The 15,246-nt window shown below is 35.9% G+C and overlaps 1 protein-coding gene across 5 annotated transcripts in view; it reads left to right on the forward strand.

Moving 5' to 3' along the window:
• Window positions 1-15,246, forward strand: part of CDH12 (cadherin 12) — a 638,327-nt gene that overhangs the window by 556,868 nt on the left and 66,213 nt on the right. For all 5 annotated transcript variants that reach the window (XM_071453742.1, XM_071453733.1, XM_071453753.1 and 2 more), the window contains 2 exons: window positions 4,988-5,107; window positions 11,809-11,976. In XM_071453742.1, the coding sequence (XP_071309843.1) occupies window positions 4,988-5,107; window positions 11,809-11,976 (288 nt within the window). The remainder of the gene's footprint in view (window positions 1-4,987; window positions 5,108-11,808; window positions 11,977-15,246) is intronic.

Raw genomic sequence — 15,246 nt, forward strand, 5'->3', positions numbered from 1 at the left:
GGATTGTTGCCAATATAAGTTAAATGTTATTCCAGACATACTAGAAATATGCTTGATTATGCACTAAATGCTGAGATTTGCAGCAGCTGTTTTTAGCGACCAGCACAGCAAAACTATTAGCAAAAGGCTTGCCATTCTTCATCAACTACAAAAGGGAATGTCAGTATTGCTTTTGTGGCCATGGCTGCTTCTGACAGCTGAGAGAAATGTATATGTTCAGGGTGATGTCTGGAATGCAAAACAGGAATAAAGTGTGCTTCTCTGATTGTGTCTAGTGTTCAAGATATTGATGGACCCAGCAAGCTTGTGTTATTATCAGGGCTGCACAGCCATGAATACATAAGCTGGAAACTGACTTTTCCAAGTAAAATATGTCTTCTTCACATTACTTTTGTGGGAGTCAGCGTCCGGAGTATATATTCAGAACTTATTGCTGGTAATTTTTCTATAGAAGATAAGTCCCAAAAGGGCAACGTCAGCATCTCTCTTTACAAATGCCCGTGTCTTCTGAGCACTGGAGTTTTGCTGAAACTACTGGTGGCAGGTCAGGGGAATATTTATTGAGACACGAAATCTCCTGATCTGAATTGCAATGTAGTGCTGCAGTGAGCCATAAATTCACTTCTTTATTTTCTTAAACTTAAAAAAAAAAAAAGTCTCACAACTATGAAATGTGTTGATTAGGGTTTTATTTGAATTCTGATAAGAAGATGGATGTTGTTTGGGTTGCCATGGTGCTATTTTTGGAATTGTTTAGAAATAATATTGCACAAAGTAGTTAGTTTCTATGCCAGCAGCTGTGCTCTTCCTTCACCCTTCCCATAAAAAAAAATATTTTCACAATCATCTAATTTCTTTCAAAAGTACTACATAATGCATGTGGGAGAGGTTGTGCAGCAAGATGATGACAGTTCTTTTGACTGTACAAGGAAATCATGTCTTTACTCACCATGAAGTAGATGAAACTACCTTTGGTACTCCATTACAAAAAGTAATTCCATGAAAATGCACATACAGTGTCACATACTCATTTCCTACTAACAAAAGACAGGAAAAAGGTGAACAAGGAAAATGGCAAAATCAAAGCCCTAAATTTCAAAGGAGAAGGAGTTGAGGTAGGAATCTGCTTGACAGTATCTCCAAAGCAATGATATCTTTGTACTGATGAAATTCAAAACCTGGCAGGATGAGGGCCTGAGTCACATGCTTTGACTGAACCTCTGATCAGTGTGGAGTGGAGAGAGACTCCAGACAAAGTCTATGGGACACTTGAAGTCCTGTGATATAATATTTTCAGCATCCCTTCCTTTCTCAATTAATCTTTAAAATTTACTGCTCCCATCCAGCTTTCTCTTATCTCTTCAAAGCCTCGAAGCAGGTCACCCTCATTTCCTGTGTAAAACAACACACTGCTACCACCTAACTGAATTTTGGCATTTGTAACCAAACTTAATGGGATTTGCAGGCATAGTGTAAGCTGTTCTTAACAAGAAACTGCATAACATATCACCATCTCCTTTCCAGTTTTTCTTTGCAATTCTATTGACGGAGCGTTTTTTTTTTCCGGAATCATGTCTAAACAAGTCTGCCCTGTTATTCTCATAGCATTGAATCATCTCATTTTTCTTTACAATGAAATAACCATTTTAACTAGTCCCAGTCGAGTGTTGTGTATTCTTTGTCATGCTCTTCAGGTCAACAAACTAAACATAAAAAACCCTCAGATTTCATGCTTGATTACTTTGAATGACAGAAATAGCTCCACAGAGAGCAAGATATCCCACCCCAACTACACTTTGGTAAAGGTAGAATTTGTTTCCATGTTGAAATAATAAAAAGGATCAATATTTTAGTCTTTTATAAGGGAAAAAAAAAAAACAAAACAGAAAAGATAATAAATGAATCAAATACTCTGTTTCAAAATTTGGGAGGGTCTAAACTTTAAAATAATTCTTTAAACAAATTTTGACATTCATAAGCAATTTGTATTAGAATACTTTGAAATTTCTTTCTAGTACTGCTTGGATGAAAAGAGATTCCATAAATATTGAAATTCTTTCAAAGATTATTTTTGTTTTGGCAAAATAACATTTTTACCAATGAGAGACTGTCAGGAAAAAAAAAGAAGGTAATTGTTCTAGAAGTCAAATCAATATTTCATAAAAATTTCTGTTATGGTATAAACTCAGATGTCCTACAGTTATTCTGATATAAACAACAAGGCTTTTATTAGTGCTATTTCTGTCAGTTTTGCCGACAAGTTATAGATCTTAGGGTCCATTCTATTAGCACTTATTGATGAGTCTCCTTTAGTTTTAGCTAGAGTAAAATTCAGGTGAGCATGCTTGCTGTGATTTACAGTATGTTAGTTTTCAATACCTCTTGTATTTTTTCAAAGAAAACACAATCTTTAAAATTCCATACCATTTCTTGAGCTGTGTGAATGGTTTAACATTATTTTTTTCCTCTTTCTAAAACATAAATAACTAAAGCATAATTCATTTTTTCTGCATTTTATAATGCCTTACATCAAATATGTTTGCTTGCACATGAAAAATTAAAAATATATTTAAATATAATATTTAATAATATTTAAATAGAAGATATTTTCCTGAAAAGCAGCATTGTATCTTTTTTGCTCATTACATTACTCCATGTAATAGTAGTAATGTAAGTATATATTTTAATTGAAATGTCATGAAGTACAGTTAATGTGATCCTTCCTCACTACATTTGTGCATTAAAGATTTACAGCTGTAGTGCGCTGCATTATTGTATGGAAAAATATAATTTGATTTTAGAGTCTACTTTTAAAAATAAGTTGGTTTCATGCTTTGCAATAAAATAGAAAACTTGTTAGATACAAAGAGAAATGCTTGATAATACTGAAAGGATGAGAAACCAATTTCAGAAAATCCATTTAGAACATTAAGTATGCATTTAAATAAGTAAATGACTGGAGGGATATTAGAAAAACACAAACCAACATGCCAGATCTCTCATAAAAATATAAACTTTACATATTATCTGTTAGTTTAAAAGATCTGACAGGTGGGTTAATACAGGTGAAAGTGCTGCCAATGAGCAATGGAATGTTTTTCATATTCAGCGCCAGGTATTTATCAGACTCTGTATGTTTCCCTTAATAATACTTAGTTTGTAAATCAACTTTTCTTCCTTCTTTTGTGTAAGAAAGTTGGACTACCTGGATCATGTACCCAATGATATCTACACGAATAATCAGTATGTGCAGGAATCATCAAGCACCTCAATCAGTGACAGAATTTTCAGGCACTTTGATGTCCAGTGTCTGCTTTCTTCAGATTCCGTCATCACATTTTTGAGTGAGGAGATATAGATATGGATTCAGCTTAGGTGTTTATTTTCATTCATTCACTTATTATTTGCTACCATTTTCTTTGTTTGAGAAGTTGATTTTAATGAAACTTTCTGTCAGCTTAAGAACATGATGCACGAATTAACTGTAAAAAGTGGTTTTTAATCAAATAGCACTTATATTTTTTGTGTTTTCCTCAGGAGATAGAATATCTCTTGGAATAGCTTTTCATTCTCTATTGCTCAAAAAAACATAACAGGAGAAGTCTGATGCTGCCATCATGCAGCAAGTGTTTTTACAATGCTAGTACTAAACCTCTCAACACCACTGTCAGTCATCACTGTCATATGAAGAGATTACATGGGCTGGACACTGAAAAATTGTCCTTCAAACAATTAACCTTCGCTTTTACTTTCCTGCCAAAGTCATAGGACTTTTCACAAGGAACATCTCTCAGTGAGGTGAACAAAGCTTTGACAAATCCAATGAGGTCCATTTCCAACTCTGAACATTTTTTAAAACTTGTCAATTTTCACTGCAGAAAAGTAGCAGTCTTAAAGCTCTTGCAGTATTCCATGGATATTTTTGAAAAAATGTCAAATGAGCTCCAAATGCACAATGCTGCTTAAAACAGGAATGATGGAGATAATGCACATCACTGTGCTGTTCCTTGTGTAGGCAATCTTCACTCCAAATCAGCACTGCAAATTCCAACACTGAATTGCACAGAAGATCATAGGAAACAATTATTCAAAGCTGATGGAAAAGCCTAATAATGTGGCTCTTTGTTTTGCTGCAGTTTATAGTTTGAAAACTATTTTAATTATGGAGCAGTGAGGAAACGGAAGTAAATAGATTAGCAAACAGCAGGAGAAACAAGAAATTTCTGTGAACTTTTGCCATGTACAGTGAATTTTCTGATTTCATGTACATTTCATTTTTGTTCCATTGATCCATTTTAATTTGTAATGTAAAGAAAACTGCACTAGGTCTCGTCTACAGTTATGGCTGAAGACAAAGTGACAAAAATGCTTCCTCCACGTTATTTCTAATTCTTACTGAGCTGCACTGAAAGGGCAAGGATAGTCATGTCTGGATTTTAAAGACAACTACCTGAACTAAACACCTAATTTCATACTCTAAGAATATGAATTCCAACTTTAGGAGAATGCAGTGCAGTTCTTTAATGTACTTAGAACTTGGTTCACTTAATCTTACTGAAGATTCAGGAGTTGATTGACCAAATACTTGTTTTAAAGGCAACTCCCATGTTTTACTTTTATGGTTGTCTACTTTTTCACAAAGTTGTGGGGTATAATCCTTTTTCAAAATTTAATATTGAGTTTTCCCAAACCTCCATTCTGTATGTGTTATATAAAAGGTTTTTGCAAAAAATCATAAACTATTTATAAGTATCTTCTGACGTAAGTATCTTTATAAGTATCTTCTTTTTCTTTCTTCCCCTTTATGCCTCAGCTATTACCTAGATGGCTGCTAGCGTGGAGCTGAAGAATTAACAGTTTTATTCTCACCTTTTTTCCAGTGGAACAAGAATTGCAACAGAATCCACTAGCAACTGGACTAATGTGTCTGAAATATCCCTGATCATTGCTGTATGACAAAAATGTGATTACCTGTGTTTCTTTGCAGGAGCATATGTGCTTCAAGTAAAGGCGACAGATGCTGATGATCCCACTTATGGAAACAGTGCTAGAGTGGTTTACAGCATTCTTCAGGGGCAACCATATTTCTCCATTGATCCCAAGACAGGTAAATAGTTTATCAGCAACAGTGGAAGATTTAAGCTTTGGATTCTTTGATTCATGTAGGCAGTATCAATGAATAAATATGGATCTGGTTGATATGGCCAAAATCCAGAAAAGCAATTTCCCACATGATTCAGTTTTGAGTATTGACTAGCTTTTTATGAATTACAATGTGTTGTAGAAAGAAAAGAAACATGCTAGTCCAACCAGTACTGGGATATCTAAAATATATCTACATTGAATGATTATTTTTTCAATGCTTTACCATTTCCCTAAGATTAAGCTTTGTCTTCTACATGTATCCTTTTTTTTTTTTCCTGATGATTGAGTATTTTAACTTGGGTCTTAGCATTTTTACTTGCTGAACATACAGACAGAAATTCTCCAGCAATTATTGTTTTGTTATATTGAACTAATTTGAGACTGTGGAACAGGTAATCATCTCTTTCCCTCCTCTTTTCCTGGGACATATAATCTTTGGGGTTACTGGATGTGTGAGCAGAAAAAGATAATGTGTTTAAAGAGACTGAAGTTTTTTGGGGGTTGGTATACATGTTAATTGGGTATCTTGTCCTATATTTCTAAATGTCATTCTTGATTCTATATTTAGTAATTCGCTTGAGGAAGCCATAACGTACATGGTGAATGACACACATTGTGGCATCCTGAGTGTCTTATAGGGAAAGCTATCCATATGCTCCTTTCAGCAAATAGTTCCACCTTCCAATGTAGAATGTCAGATTCAGGGCCTTTAGCCCTGATGGTGGAGTTTTGTAAGACTGTGAGCGTACCATCTCCATTGTACACATTCCTTTGTTCCATGCTCCATTTAGCAGGAGATCATACTGCAATTTGCAGTAAGCAATTTTTCTTTTCAAACCGAAATAGGACTTCTTCGGGTGTCTGGGGAAAAAAAAGTAGTTGCCTTTATACTTAATTTTTCATTTCAGTTTTGTAAAGAATGGGTATAAATTCAGTGGCAAGAAAAAGGTTCACTGGAGCCAAAATTGGAGTTTTAGTACAAGTTTCACAAGAAAAAGAGTAGTTAGTGGTACATGGAAGAAGAACCATTTTTCCCATGGCACTTTGAATGACTGTGTCATATGTTCTCATCTGTTACTCAGTAGTGAGACAACCATAGGTGATGGTCTGCACCCTACAAGCCCTGGAACATCATAAAAACCTGCCTATTACCTTAAATGAATTACTCATGTGCAAAAAGAACGGACACAGCAGTAGAGGAAGATTGGTGAAACAGTAGCCTAGCGTAGTTTAAAATCCTATACCAGAAGAAAACCATATAGATTCATGGTTCTACAAGCATCAATAATATGCTGTAACGTGCCTTACATTAGGAAGGTCACATTATGAGAATTACTCATGGGTCTAGCAGTGACTTTAGAGGTAAGCAGTATGTGATTAACACTGCACAGGATGATGCTTAACGATTTGTTCTAAAATCCAGAAGTCAAGGGCAGTACTACAGATCTGATCTTTCATAGTCTTTATTTTATAACTGAGGAGTATATACGGTAGTTTTTCATTGGAGAGTTTTACTGCCAGAAATCTGTCCTGAGTGCTTTTGGCAGGAAAGGGGAAGAAAGCCATTTCGATACAATGACAAACTCAGAACTGCCAGCAGATGCATTTTTTGTATTGTTTGTTGGCTTGTTTTGCTATCTCTTGCATTCCAGAAACAATTTTGAGACATAATCTTGTAGTTATTTAAAGAACCCAAGAACATCTATACTAAGTTTCTGCCCTGTGTCATGTTTCCCGAAGTGATGGCCTGCTTAGTTCTAGTGAGGGATGAAGAGTAAGTGTTTAGTGATGTACCCCTGGAATACTCTTCTAGCTTTGAAAGAACTTGTCCTTGAAAAGTTCCTGGGTGACTAGCAGAGTCAAAGTAACTAAAAGTCTGAAAGTATTTCTCCTTCACAACTTTTCCACTTCCCAGTAGATTTGACTTGTCCAGGAGTACAATAGCTGCATACCCACTTGTCTAGAAATTCCACAGCAAAAGTTTATCTGACTAAGAACCACCTCCTCTTGCTCTTTTTTTTTTGAAAGAGGGGGATCTCTTAAATTGTTTCATACCTCATATATTGCATAAGACAGTGAATAGTTAATTCTATTTATATTCTCTCTGAAACTACTCTTTTCTAGATTGAAGACTTCTTTATACAGAAGCCATTCCATACCATTAATCATCCTTCTCCTCCTCAGGGTGAGAAAGTGCACACAGTATTCAGGAAGGCAGCTGATATGGATGTATAGAGCTGTTTAATAGTACTTCCGTTCCCTGTTCCTTCCCAAAAAGGTTCAAACACTGTTTATGTCTTTAGCTTCTACTGCACAGATGTTGATATCTTTGTGGAAATTTCTGTTAGTAGCTCAAGTAAGATCCCATTGCAATGATCCCATTGCAAGATCCCATTGCAAAGTAGTAACAGAGAAACCACTGACCATAACTTTATGTGTGAAATAAGGATTGTGCTTGTCAAGCACATGATTTAGCACATATTCTTTTCTCAAGTCACTCCTAAATAGGTGTTACACATTTAATCTGATATGAAACTAGTACACTTAAATAGTATTTAACCTCTATGAGTCTGAATGTCACAGCTGCCCCTTTTACTCTTTGTCTTTATTGAGCTCCTAATCTTTTTTCCTTTTTTTTTTTTTTTTTTTTTTGTTGGAGATAATCAAACCACGTGGAAGAGGGAGAGTTAGCTTTCATTGCTTTTTCAGGGAGGTGACATGCAGTACAGTACTTTGTGGAGAGCAACTGTTTGAATGCCACACTCTAAGGCCTCAAATCTTGTATGTCAAGGGTACTTTTAAATACTATAAAATTTCTCTTCTGATTTTAATGTGAGAACTTCTCTAAAAACAGATAACCTCTTAAAACTTCTCTTAAAACAGATAACCTCTCTTCTCTTTCCTCTGTATATTCTCTTTCTTATGAAAGTGTCCATTTTCACCATGAAAATGCCCTTTCCACCCAATTTTCTGATATGTTTTTTATGTCAATATTCTTCTTTATGGCTAGATGTAACCAAGTTTTGTTAGACATTGCATTCTAGTCCATCTTATGACTTCATTAATATTATTGAAATCCAAAGTGGTATCAGCAGGAGAATTGATGTTAATATTTATGCAGGAGGTTTTTCTTGGAACCTGTGTTTTCTCTTACACAAAAGTGGATGATCTCCTGCTGAATTAGAGGTCAATAACTTTGGAAAGCAAATCTTCTGGCCCAAGTCCCATACATACTATTTTGAGTTTTCAGCAATCTCATGGAGACCATATTTTTCTACGCATTTGATATTGATGACATCTGAAAAGACAAAAAAGAAAATCAAAGCTATTCAGTTCTGCAGTTGAACAATATTGTAAAATCTGAAGGTAAAAGAATTTACAAAAACTCAGAACACAATCACATGCACATAAGGCCTCTACATTTTAATAACCCCTTGATTTAAATTTAGATATTCTTCGTAATGCTGAAGTTGAAATTCCAGCATTTGTAGCCCTTTCCTTTCCATGGATCCTTAGCTCTACTTTATTCTTCTATTTTGCAGGTAAGATAAGTCTAATTCACATTCTTCCTGTCCATATGAACTGATTTTGGAAGAAATAATATTTCTCAGTATTTTGTCTAAGTCTTTGAAATAGCGTAGACAGAAAGAAGAAATTGCCCATGAATTTCAAGACATAAAAATTACTTTCATAGATTTTTTCTTTTCTAAAGATAAGGGTTTTTTTCCAGAAAAATATATAGAATGACCTTACATTTCCAGATAGGAATAAATAGTGGGTGATTTGGAACTTTACTACTGGAGTGATTGCCCATTCTTCATTTTCTGAAAAAACCCTGCAACATTTCTGAGACAGTCACTTAGTTGTACCCAGAACACCTATATCAACCAGATAAACTGCTTTTCTCTCTTCACAACCTGCTGTGTGCCCATGCTCAGTTGTTTCTGTCATGTTTTTCTGTCATCTTTTCGAACTTCAGCAAAGCTTTTGATACCATCTCTCACAGGATCCTTCTGGACAAAATGTCCAGCACACAGCTGGGTAAACACCACATCATGTCATGGGTGAGCAGCTGGCTCACAGGTCAGGCACAAAGGGTTGTAGTGAATGGGGTGACCTGAGTGATGGGGTGATCAGAGTGATGACCTAGCACTAGTGGGGCTCTGTAGGGATCCATCCTCAACACAGTGTTCTTCATCATCCTCATAAATGATTTGGACACAGGACTGCAAGGAACACTACGTAAGTTTGTTGATGACACTAAATTGGGAGGAGCTGTCAACTTTCCTGGAGGCAGGGAGGTCCTGCAGATTTTTGACAAAATAGAGAGCTGGGCAGTCACCAAACATATGAAGCTTAACAAAGTACCAGATTCTGCAGTCTATACCCTGGTTGTGTATAGATTGGGGAATGAGGGGCTGGAAAGCAGCACTGTGGTAAGGAACCTGGATGTCCTGGACAATGGCCAATTGAATCTGAATCATTGTGTCCTGTCAGCCAGGAGGGCCAACCATCTCCTGGAGGCATCAGGCACAGCATCGCCATCTGGGCAAGGGAGGGGATTGTCCCTCTCTGCTCTGCACTGGGGCAGCCTCACCTCAAGTGCTGGGGGCAGTTTTGGGTGCCATAATATAAAAAAGACCCATGTGAGCTCTCAGAGATAAGGGCCTTGAGGGGAAGCCATATGAAGAGCAGCTGAGGTCACTTGGTCTGTTCAGTCTGGAGGAGACTGATTGGAAGTCTCATTGTGGTCTCCAGCACTCTCATGAGTGGAAGAGGAGGGGCAGGTACAGATCTCTCTCTCATGACCAGTGACAGGACTCGAGGAAATGTCATAAAGCTGAGTCAGGGGAGGTTTAAGTTGGATATCAGAGAAAGGTTTTTCACCCAGAGGGTGGTTGGGCCCTGGAACAGCTTACCAGGGAAGTGGTCACAGCTTCAGCATGACAGAGTTCATTAAACATTTGTACAAACACTCTGAGGAACATGTTATGACTCTTGGTGTGTCCTGCACAGAGACAGGAGTTGCACTCAATGATCCTGATGGGTGGCTTCCAACTTAGCATATTCTGATTCTGTAATTCTTATATTTCATTTTGTTAGTATGACACAGGAGACCTTTCATTCCCATAGGTCTTTTCTCCTTGAAATGAACATACCAAGGATGTTGTAAAATACTGCGGAACATATAGCCTCCACAATGCCAAATTAAGCAATAATTAAGATTAAGAGATTCAAGAGGAAACCTGTAAAGTTCATCCTATTTGCAAAAAATAATCTTTTTCTGAATCTCATGAATATGAAAAAACTTTTTAAAAAACTTTTTGCAGATTTATCATTAAAGATTTCAGTTTGGAGCAAACTGTGTGCAGTATAGTACATGCCATCCTGAGGCAGGAAAATGGTGATTTCTAATATTGTCATTATCATCATGTTGCAGGTGGCAAGAAAGGAAATCATTATAGAGTTCAATTCAATGGGAATTTTTAATAGGTTCCAGAAATAGCAGATTTAGGTCAGTATTATTTCTAGACTCTGAAAAAGTATTATAAGCTAATGGTTCCTATTCTGGCTTGTTAAGACAGCAGTGCTGAGCTGCTATAAAGATAAGAATGGTCCTTAAAGTTTGCTTCATGCCATTCCAGACCCATTTTAACACCAGGTAAAAACCTGCTTTTGACATCATCAAATTGTTTAATACTAGACAATAATACTTTCTAAATCAATAATAACCAGGAAGGCCATACTTCCAGTAATTTTTTAATTTTTCATGTTATCGTCACCAATGTGCACCTAGACATTTTCTGATAACTGTTGTTGAATAAATAGCATTTTACAATACTATTTATATTTGTAAAATTCTGACGAAGACATGTATTTCCTCCTACATATTTTATTTCAAGAAAAAGCCTTTAGTACCCCAAACCTTTTAGCATTATACAACCTCATTGGTTAATCTGTGTGTTCAGTAGTATCTCTCCCTTTCTCTCCTCTCTTTCTCTCTCTAAGTCTTCCTTTAATTCTATATATTCTTAGCATATCGGAAGGGAGATTGTGGCTTATCTGCTTAGATAGCAACTATCCAAAGTAACAAAAGACTAAAACTCATGTCTTACAGTGATATTTAATTCCTTTTTTAATAGAAAATTCCTCAAATTTTCACTGCATATTTGCTATATCAAGAAAACTTTCTCTAGGGTCTTCTAATAAAGACCTCCTTTTGTACAGAGGAACATTGTCTCGGCCTACAGTAACTTGCATTTATTGTCAAGTGAATGGTTGGAAACAATTGAAGATGCAGGCTGTGCAATGCAATGTCACGTCTTTCCACATTGCCTTACTCTGTACAAGGCAGTATTCCTCATCCCTGATATTGCAAACCTGTGATCACAGCATTCACATCCCTGGTGAAAACGCATCATTCTCTTTCATCCATTCATATCCTGATTGAAAAGACAAAACAGTCATTTTGAGTGGTCGAGTAGCTGACAAACACATTTTCAAAAAGCCTGAGTGATTTTTGTGTTTTCATGTGACCTCCTCTCATCAAACCATTCAGAAGAATTCTATACCTGGTTCAAGAGATCCAGTATTAATTTGTAAGAGTAGACAATCACAGCCCATTGTTTATTTGCTCCTTTTCTTTTTCATTTCTTCTCATAGGTGTAATAAGAACAGCTTTGCCAAATATGGACAGAGAAGTGAAAGAACAATATCAAGTTCTAATCCAAGCCAAGGACATGGGAGGACAGCTGGGAGGACTAGCTGGTACTACCACTGTAAACATTACTCTCACGGATGTCAACGACAACCCACCCAGATTTCCTAAGAGTATGTAATATTCCAAAGCACTGATTTTCAAATAAGCATGACTAAAAGTATTAATTTGGAAAAGCCCTGTAGATAAGAAACTGAGATCCCAGAAAAAGAATAGTATATGATGAAGAAAAATCAGACATCCTGTTTTTAAAAAATAATATAAAGCTCAATTTGAAAGTATGAGTTGAATGCTTAAGAGGATATATACCATCATTCCATCCAAAACCAGCCTGAGCCTGAGTTAATTTCATTTACACTATAAAAATTATTTGGGAAATACTATTTTGTCAAGGGAAACTGAATGAACTCCTTCAAATTACAAAAGGTTATAACCTGAGACTTCCAGGTACCAAAGGCAGAGCTAGCTCATGCTAAGCATTACTGTTATATTCAGGAACAGATTTTTATATGTCTTGGCACAGAAGGTTATATCTGTCCCTGAAAACACTTACAGCCTCCAAACGGTGATCATTTACTGATAATTTATTATGTTTCACATCAGTTAGTTTAAATGAAGCTTTTCAGATGTATGCTAATTTAAGGAGTTTTATAGTCTGTGTATGATTAGGAGGATTGTCATATACTTGTCTCCATAAATTTACTGAAGTTTGGTATATTCTGTACCTTCAAAATGCAGAAACTAAACAAGCATATATCTTGATAACTATGCCAAAATAATTAGCTGTTAAAATTCGTTAGTAAGGCTAACTCATATTAGAATGTATTGCATGAATCTGCAGTAAGATCATGGCAGCTTTTACTTTGCATCTCTTTCTTGCCTATGAATTGAAATCGCACTATATGTATCATGAATACTCCATAGGTACAAAATCACATCTGCAACTGTGAAGTTTTCTCTCATAAAAATTCTACTTCTTTTACTCAGTCTGAAAATAAATTGTGCTTTTGCAGGTATGTAAGAAAAATCATGTTATGAGAAGGATCCATTTGGTCACTCCTTCTGTCTCTTACACTCATGTCTAGATGGTATCCATAAAACAGGCCAAGCAATACTTCATAAGACTTCCTTATTATCTAATTGTATTTAGTTCTAATGGTGTCTTTGTATTTAACAACGCCTAATGTATTTTTCTTGCAGCAATTTGCCCCATTGCTTTGAAATTTATGTTAAATTTGAGTCCACATGTTCTGTCAGAGGTACACAGATCAATATGTATCATACAACTAAGAGCTCCCCCTCATTTTCTTTTAATCTATCTTTACATAATTGCCTGCCTAATGTTAACCTCTTCAAAGAATTCAGAAAGCACTGCAAAATATCAGCTTTATTTAGAGAAGCTGTGTTGATTTCTCTTTTTTCAGAATGGGAAATTTTCTCTGAATTGAGTAAATCTGTTCCTACTGATTTGCCTACTGTTTTGCCTGTACATGTCAGTCATATCCATCCTTGTCTCCCCTGGACTCCCTGGAGAACTTTTGGGTGAAAAAAATCAGTGTTATATTATACCTCCAAGTCTTCTTTTGCCACAGTGGTTTGAAGCAAAATATTGCACATCATAATAGTTCCCTTATTTCATTCTTCAGGCTCTTGGGCATGTAACAGCTAATCCAAATGATTTGTTCCTGTTGTGTCTGTTTGTTCCACAACTACTTCTATAGCTAATTTAACCTTCTCCTGAGTCCCCTATAAAGTTCTAAGGTAGAAAAAAAAAATCCCCAGTTTTTCTACACTAACAATAAAGAAAAAAACGTAGTAAGTTTTACATTTGTGATCTTAGATTCTCTGAGCACTTCTGTATCTCAGTTTTGGGCTGGCTTTGCACAGTTCCTCTCAGGTTTTTGCCTCCAGATATCTTAAAAGACAATTATTATTAGCTTGTTTGCAGAGATTTATTCAAACTCATTTTTTGTCTTCTTTATTGTGGTTTTATAGATAAAGCAGGTTTATGGTTCTTTCTATTGTCCTCTCTGAGACACAACTTCATCTATTTGAAAGATGTGTTCTTTCTTTTATTAGCTATGTTGTTTGCCCTTACAGATTTTCCTTTTAATGGATATGTGCATTTGCTGTGGGTCTTCTAAATGATATCCCTAGATAGCATCCACACCACCCATAGTGATTTAACAATCTCAGCTATCTCATTCAGAATTTCTATAGTAATATGCCTCAGTTTTATTTATTTCCACTTTCCTATTATTATTCATTTAACTGAATACAACCATCTTGTAATTCTAGTTTTTATTGCTCCTGCACAAGTTTTGCATTTAAACTAATTATAGTAGTTGTAAAGCATAGAATAACTAGGGAACTTTTCCTGAATAGCTAATGTTAATACTGTCCTCTTTTTTAAGTCTTAGTTGACAAAGATTCCTTTCACAACCATCATTATTCATCCATGGACAAAGTCTGCTGTGACTTTCCTGTGTACTTTGCTCCTTGATACTATGCTGCCTGACTGATTTTCTTCTTTCCCACAGATATTGAACACAGGTATAATGTTGATATTCTTCTTTAGCATTAAGCATTAAAGTTGCCTATACTAGGTAACTAGGTCCCATTTTAACTCTTGGCTTTATATTATGGTTTTCTTTCTTCCCTTAATGGTCCCTAGTTTGATTCTGCATGAACTACAACTTCTGCATTTCTTACTGGGCTGTCATCTCCTTTTGTAGCATTCTCCAGTGAAAAATGCAGAATTCTCATTACTTTACCCTTTGTCTGAACTGCATACTTGTCCATTTTTTTTCCCAATGTTGTGCTTTCCAACACCTTAAAATTCTCCTGAACCTTTCACTAGGTATCACAATGGTCATAGAAAAGTTTTTAAACTTTCATAAGGCTATTTTTCTCATGGCCAAAATGAATTTCACAATTTCTCCTATTCTTTAACAAGTGCTCCAACATTCTAATATTGTGACTCACTTCTCCTCACCCCTTTTTCTCAGCCAGGCATTTATTTAAAGCTCTACCTTTCAATCTTGTTCTCCTGATTGTACACGGTGAGAGTAGTTCAAACTATGTTACTATGAACGTCCTTATCTTCAGGTTTCGTTTGCTAGCCTAAACTTCAATCCTAAGACTTTTTTTATTTTATCAGACCTCACATGATATCTCCTTTAGTTTCATGACATGCTGTCAAAGCGCTTGTGGGATGCTCCAAACCTGATCAAAAAAAAAATCATCCCAGAGGGCCTCTTTGTAGCATCATTCTTTCTGCCTTCATCCTTAGTGCTTGTTAAACTGCCCACAATTGCAGTTTGATCCTTCCTTTCAGCTGGAACCTCTGTTGTTTGAAGAGTGCCATGAGTACAACAGGAAAT

The sequence above is a fragment of the Agelaius tricolor genome, unplaced genomic scaffold (genome assembly GCF_023055355.1).
Source record: "Agelaius tricolor isolate 1412-34295 unplaced genomic scaffold, bAgeTri1.0.p SCAF_2, whole genome shotgun sequence".
NCBI lineage: Eukaryota > Metazoa > Chordata > Aves > Passeriformes > Icteridae > Agelaius > Agelaius tricolor.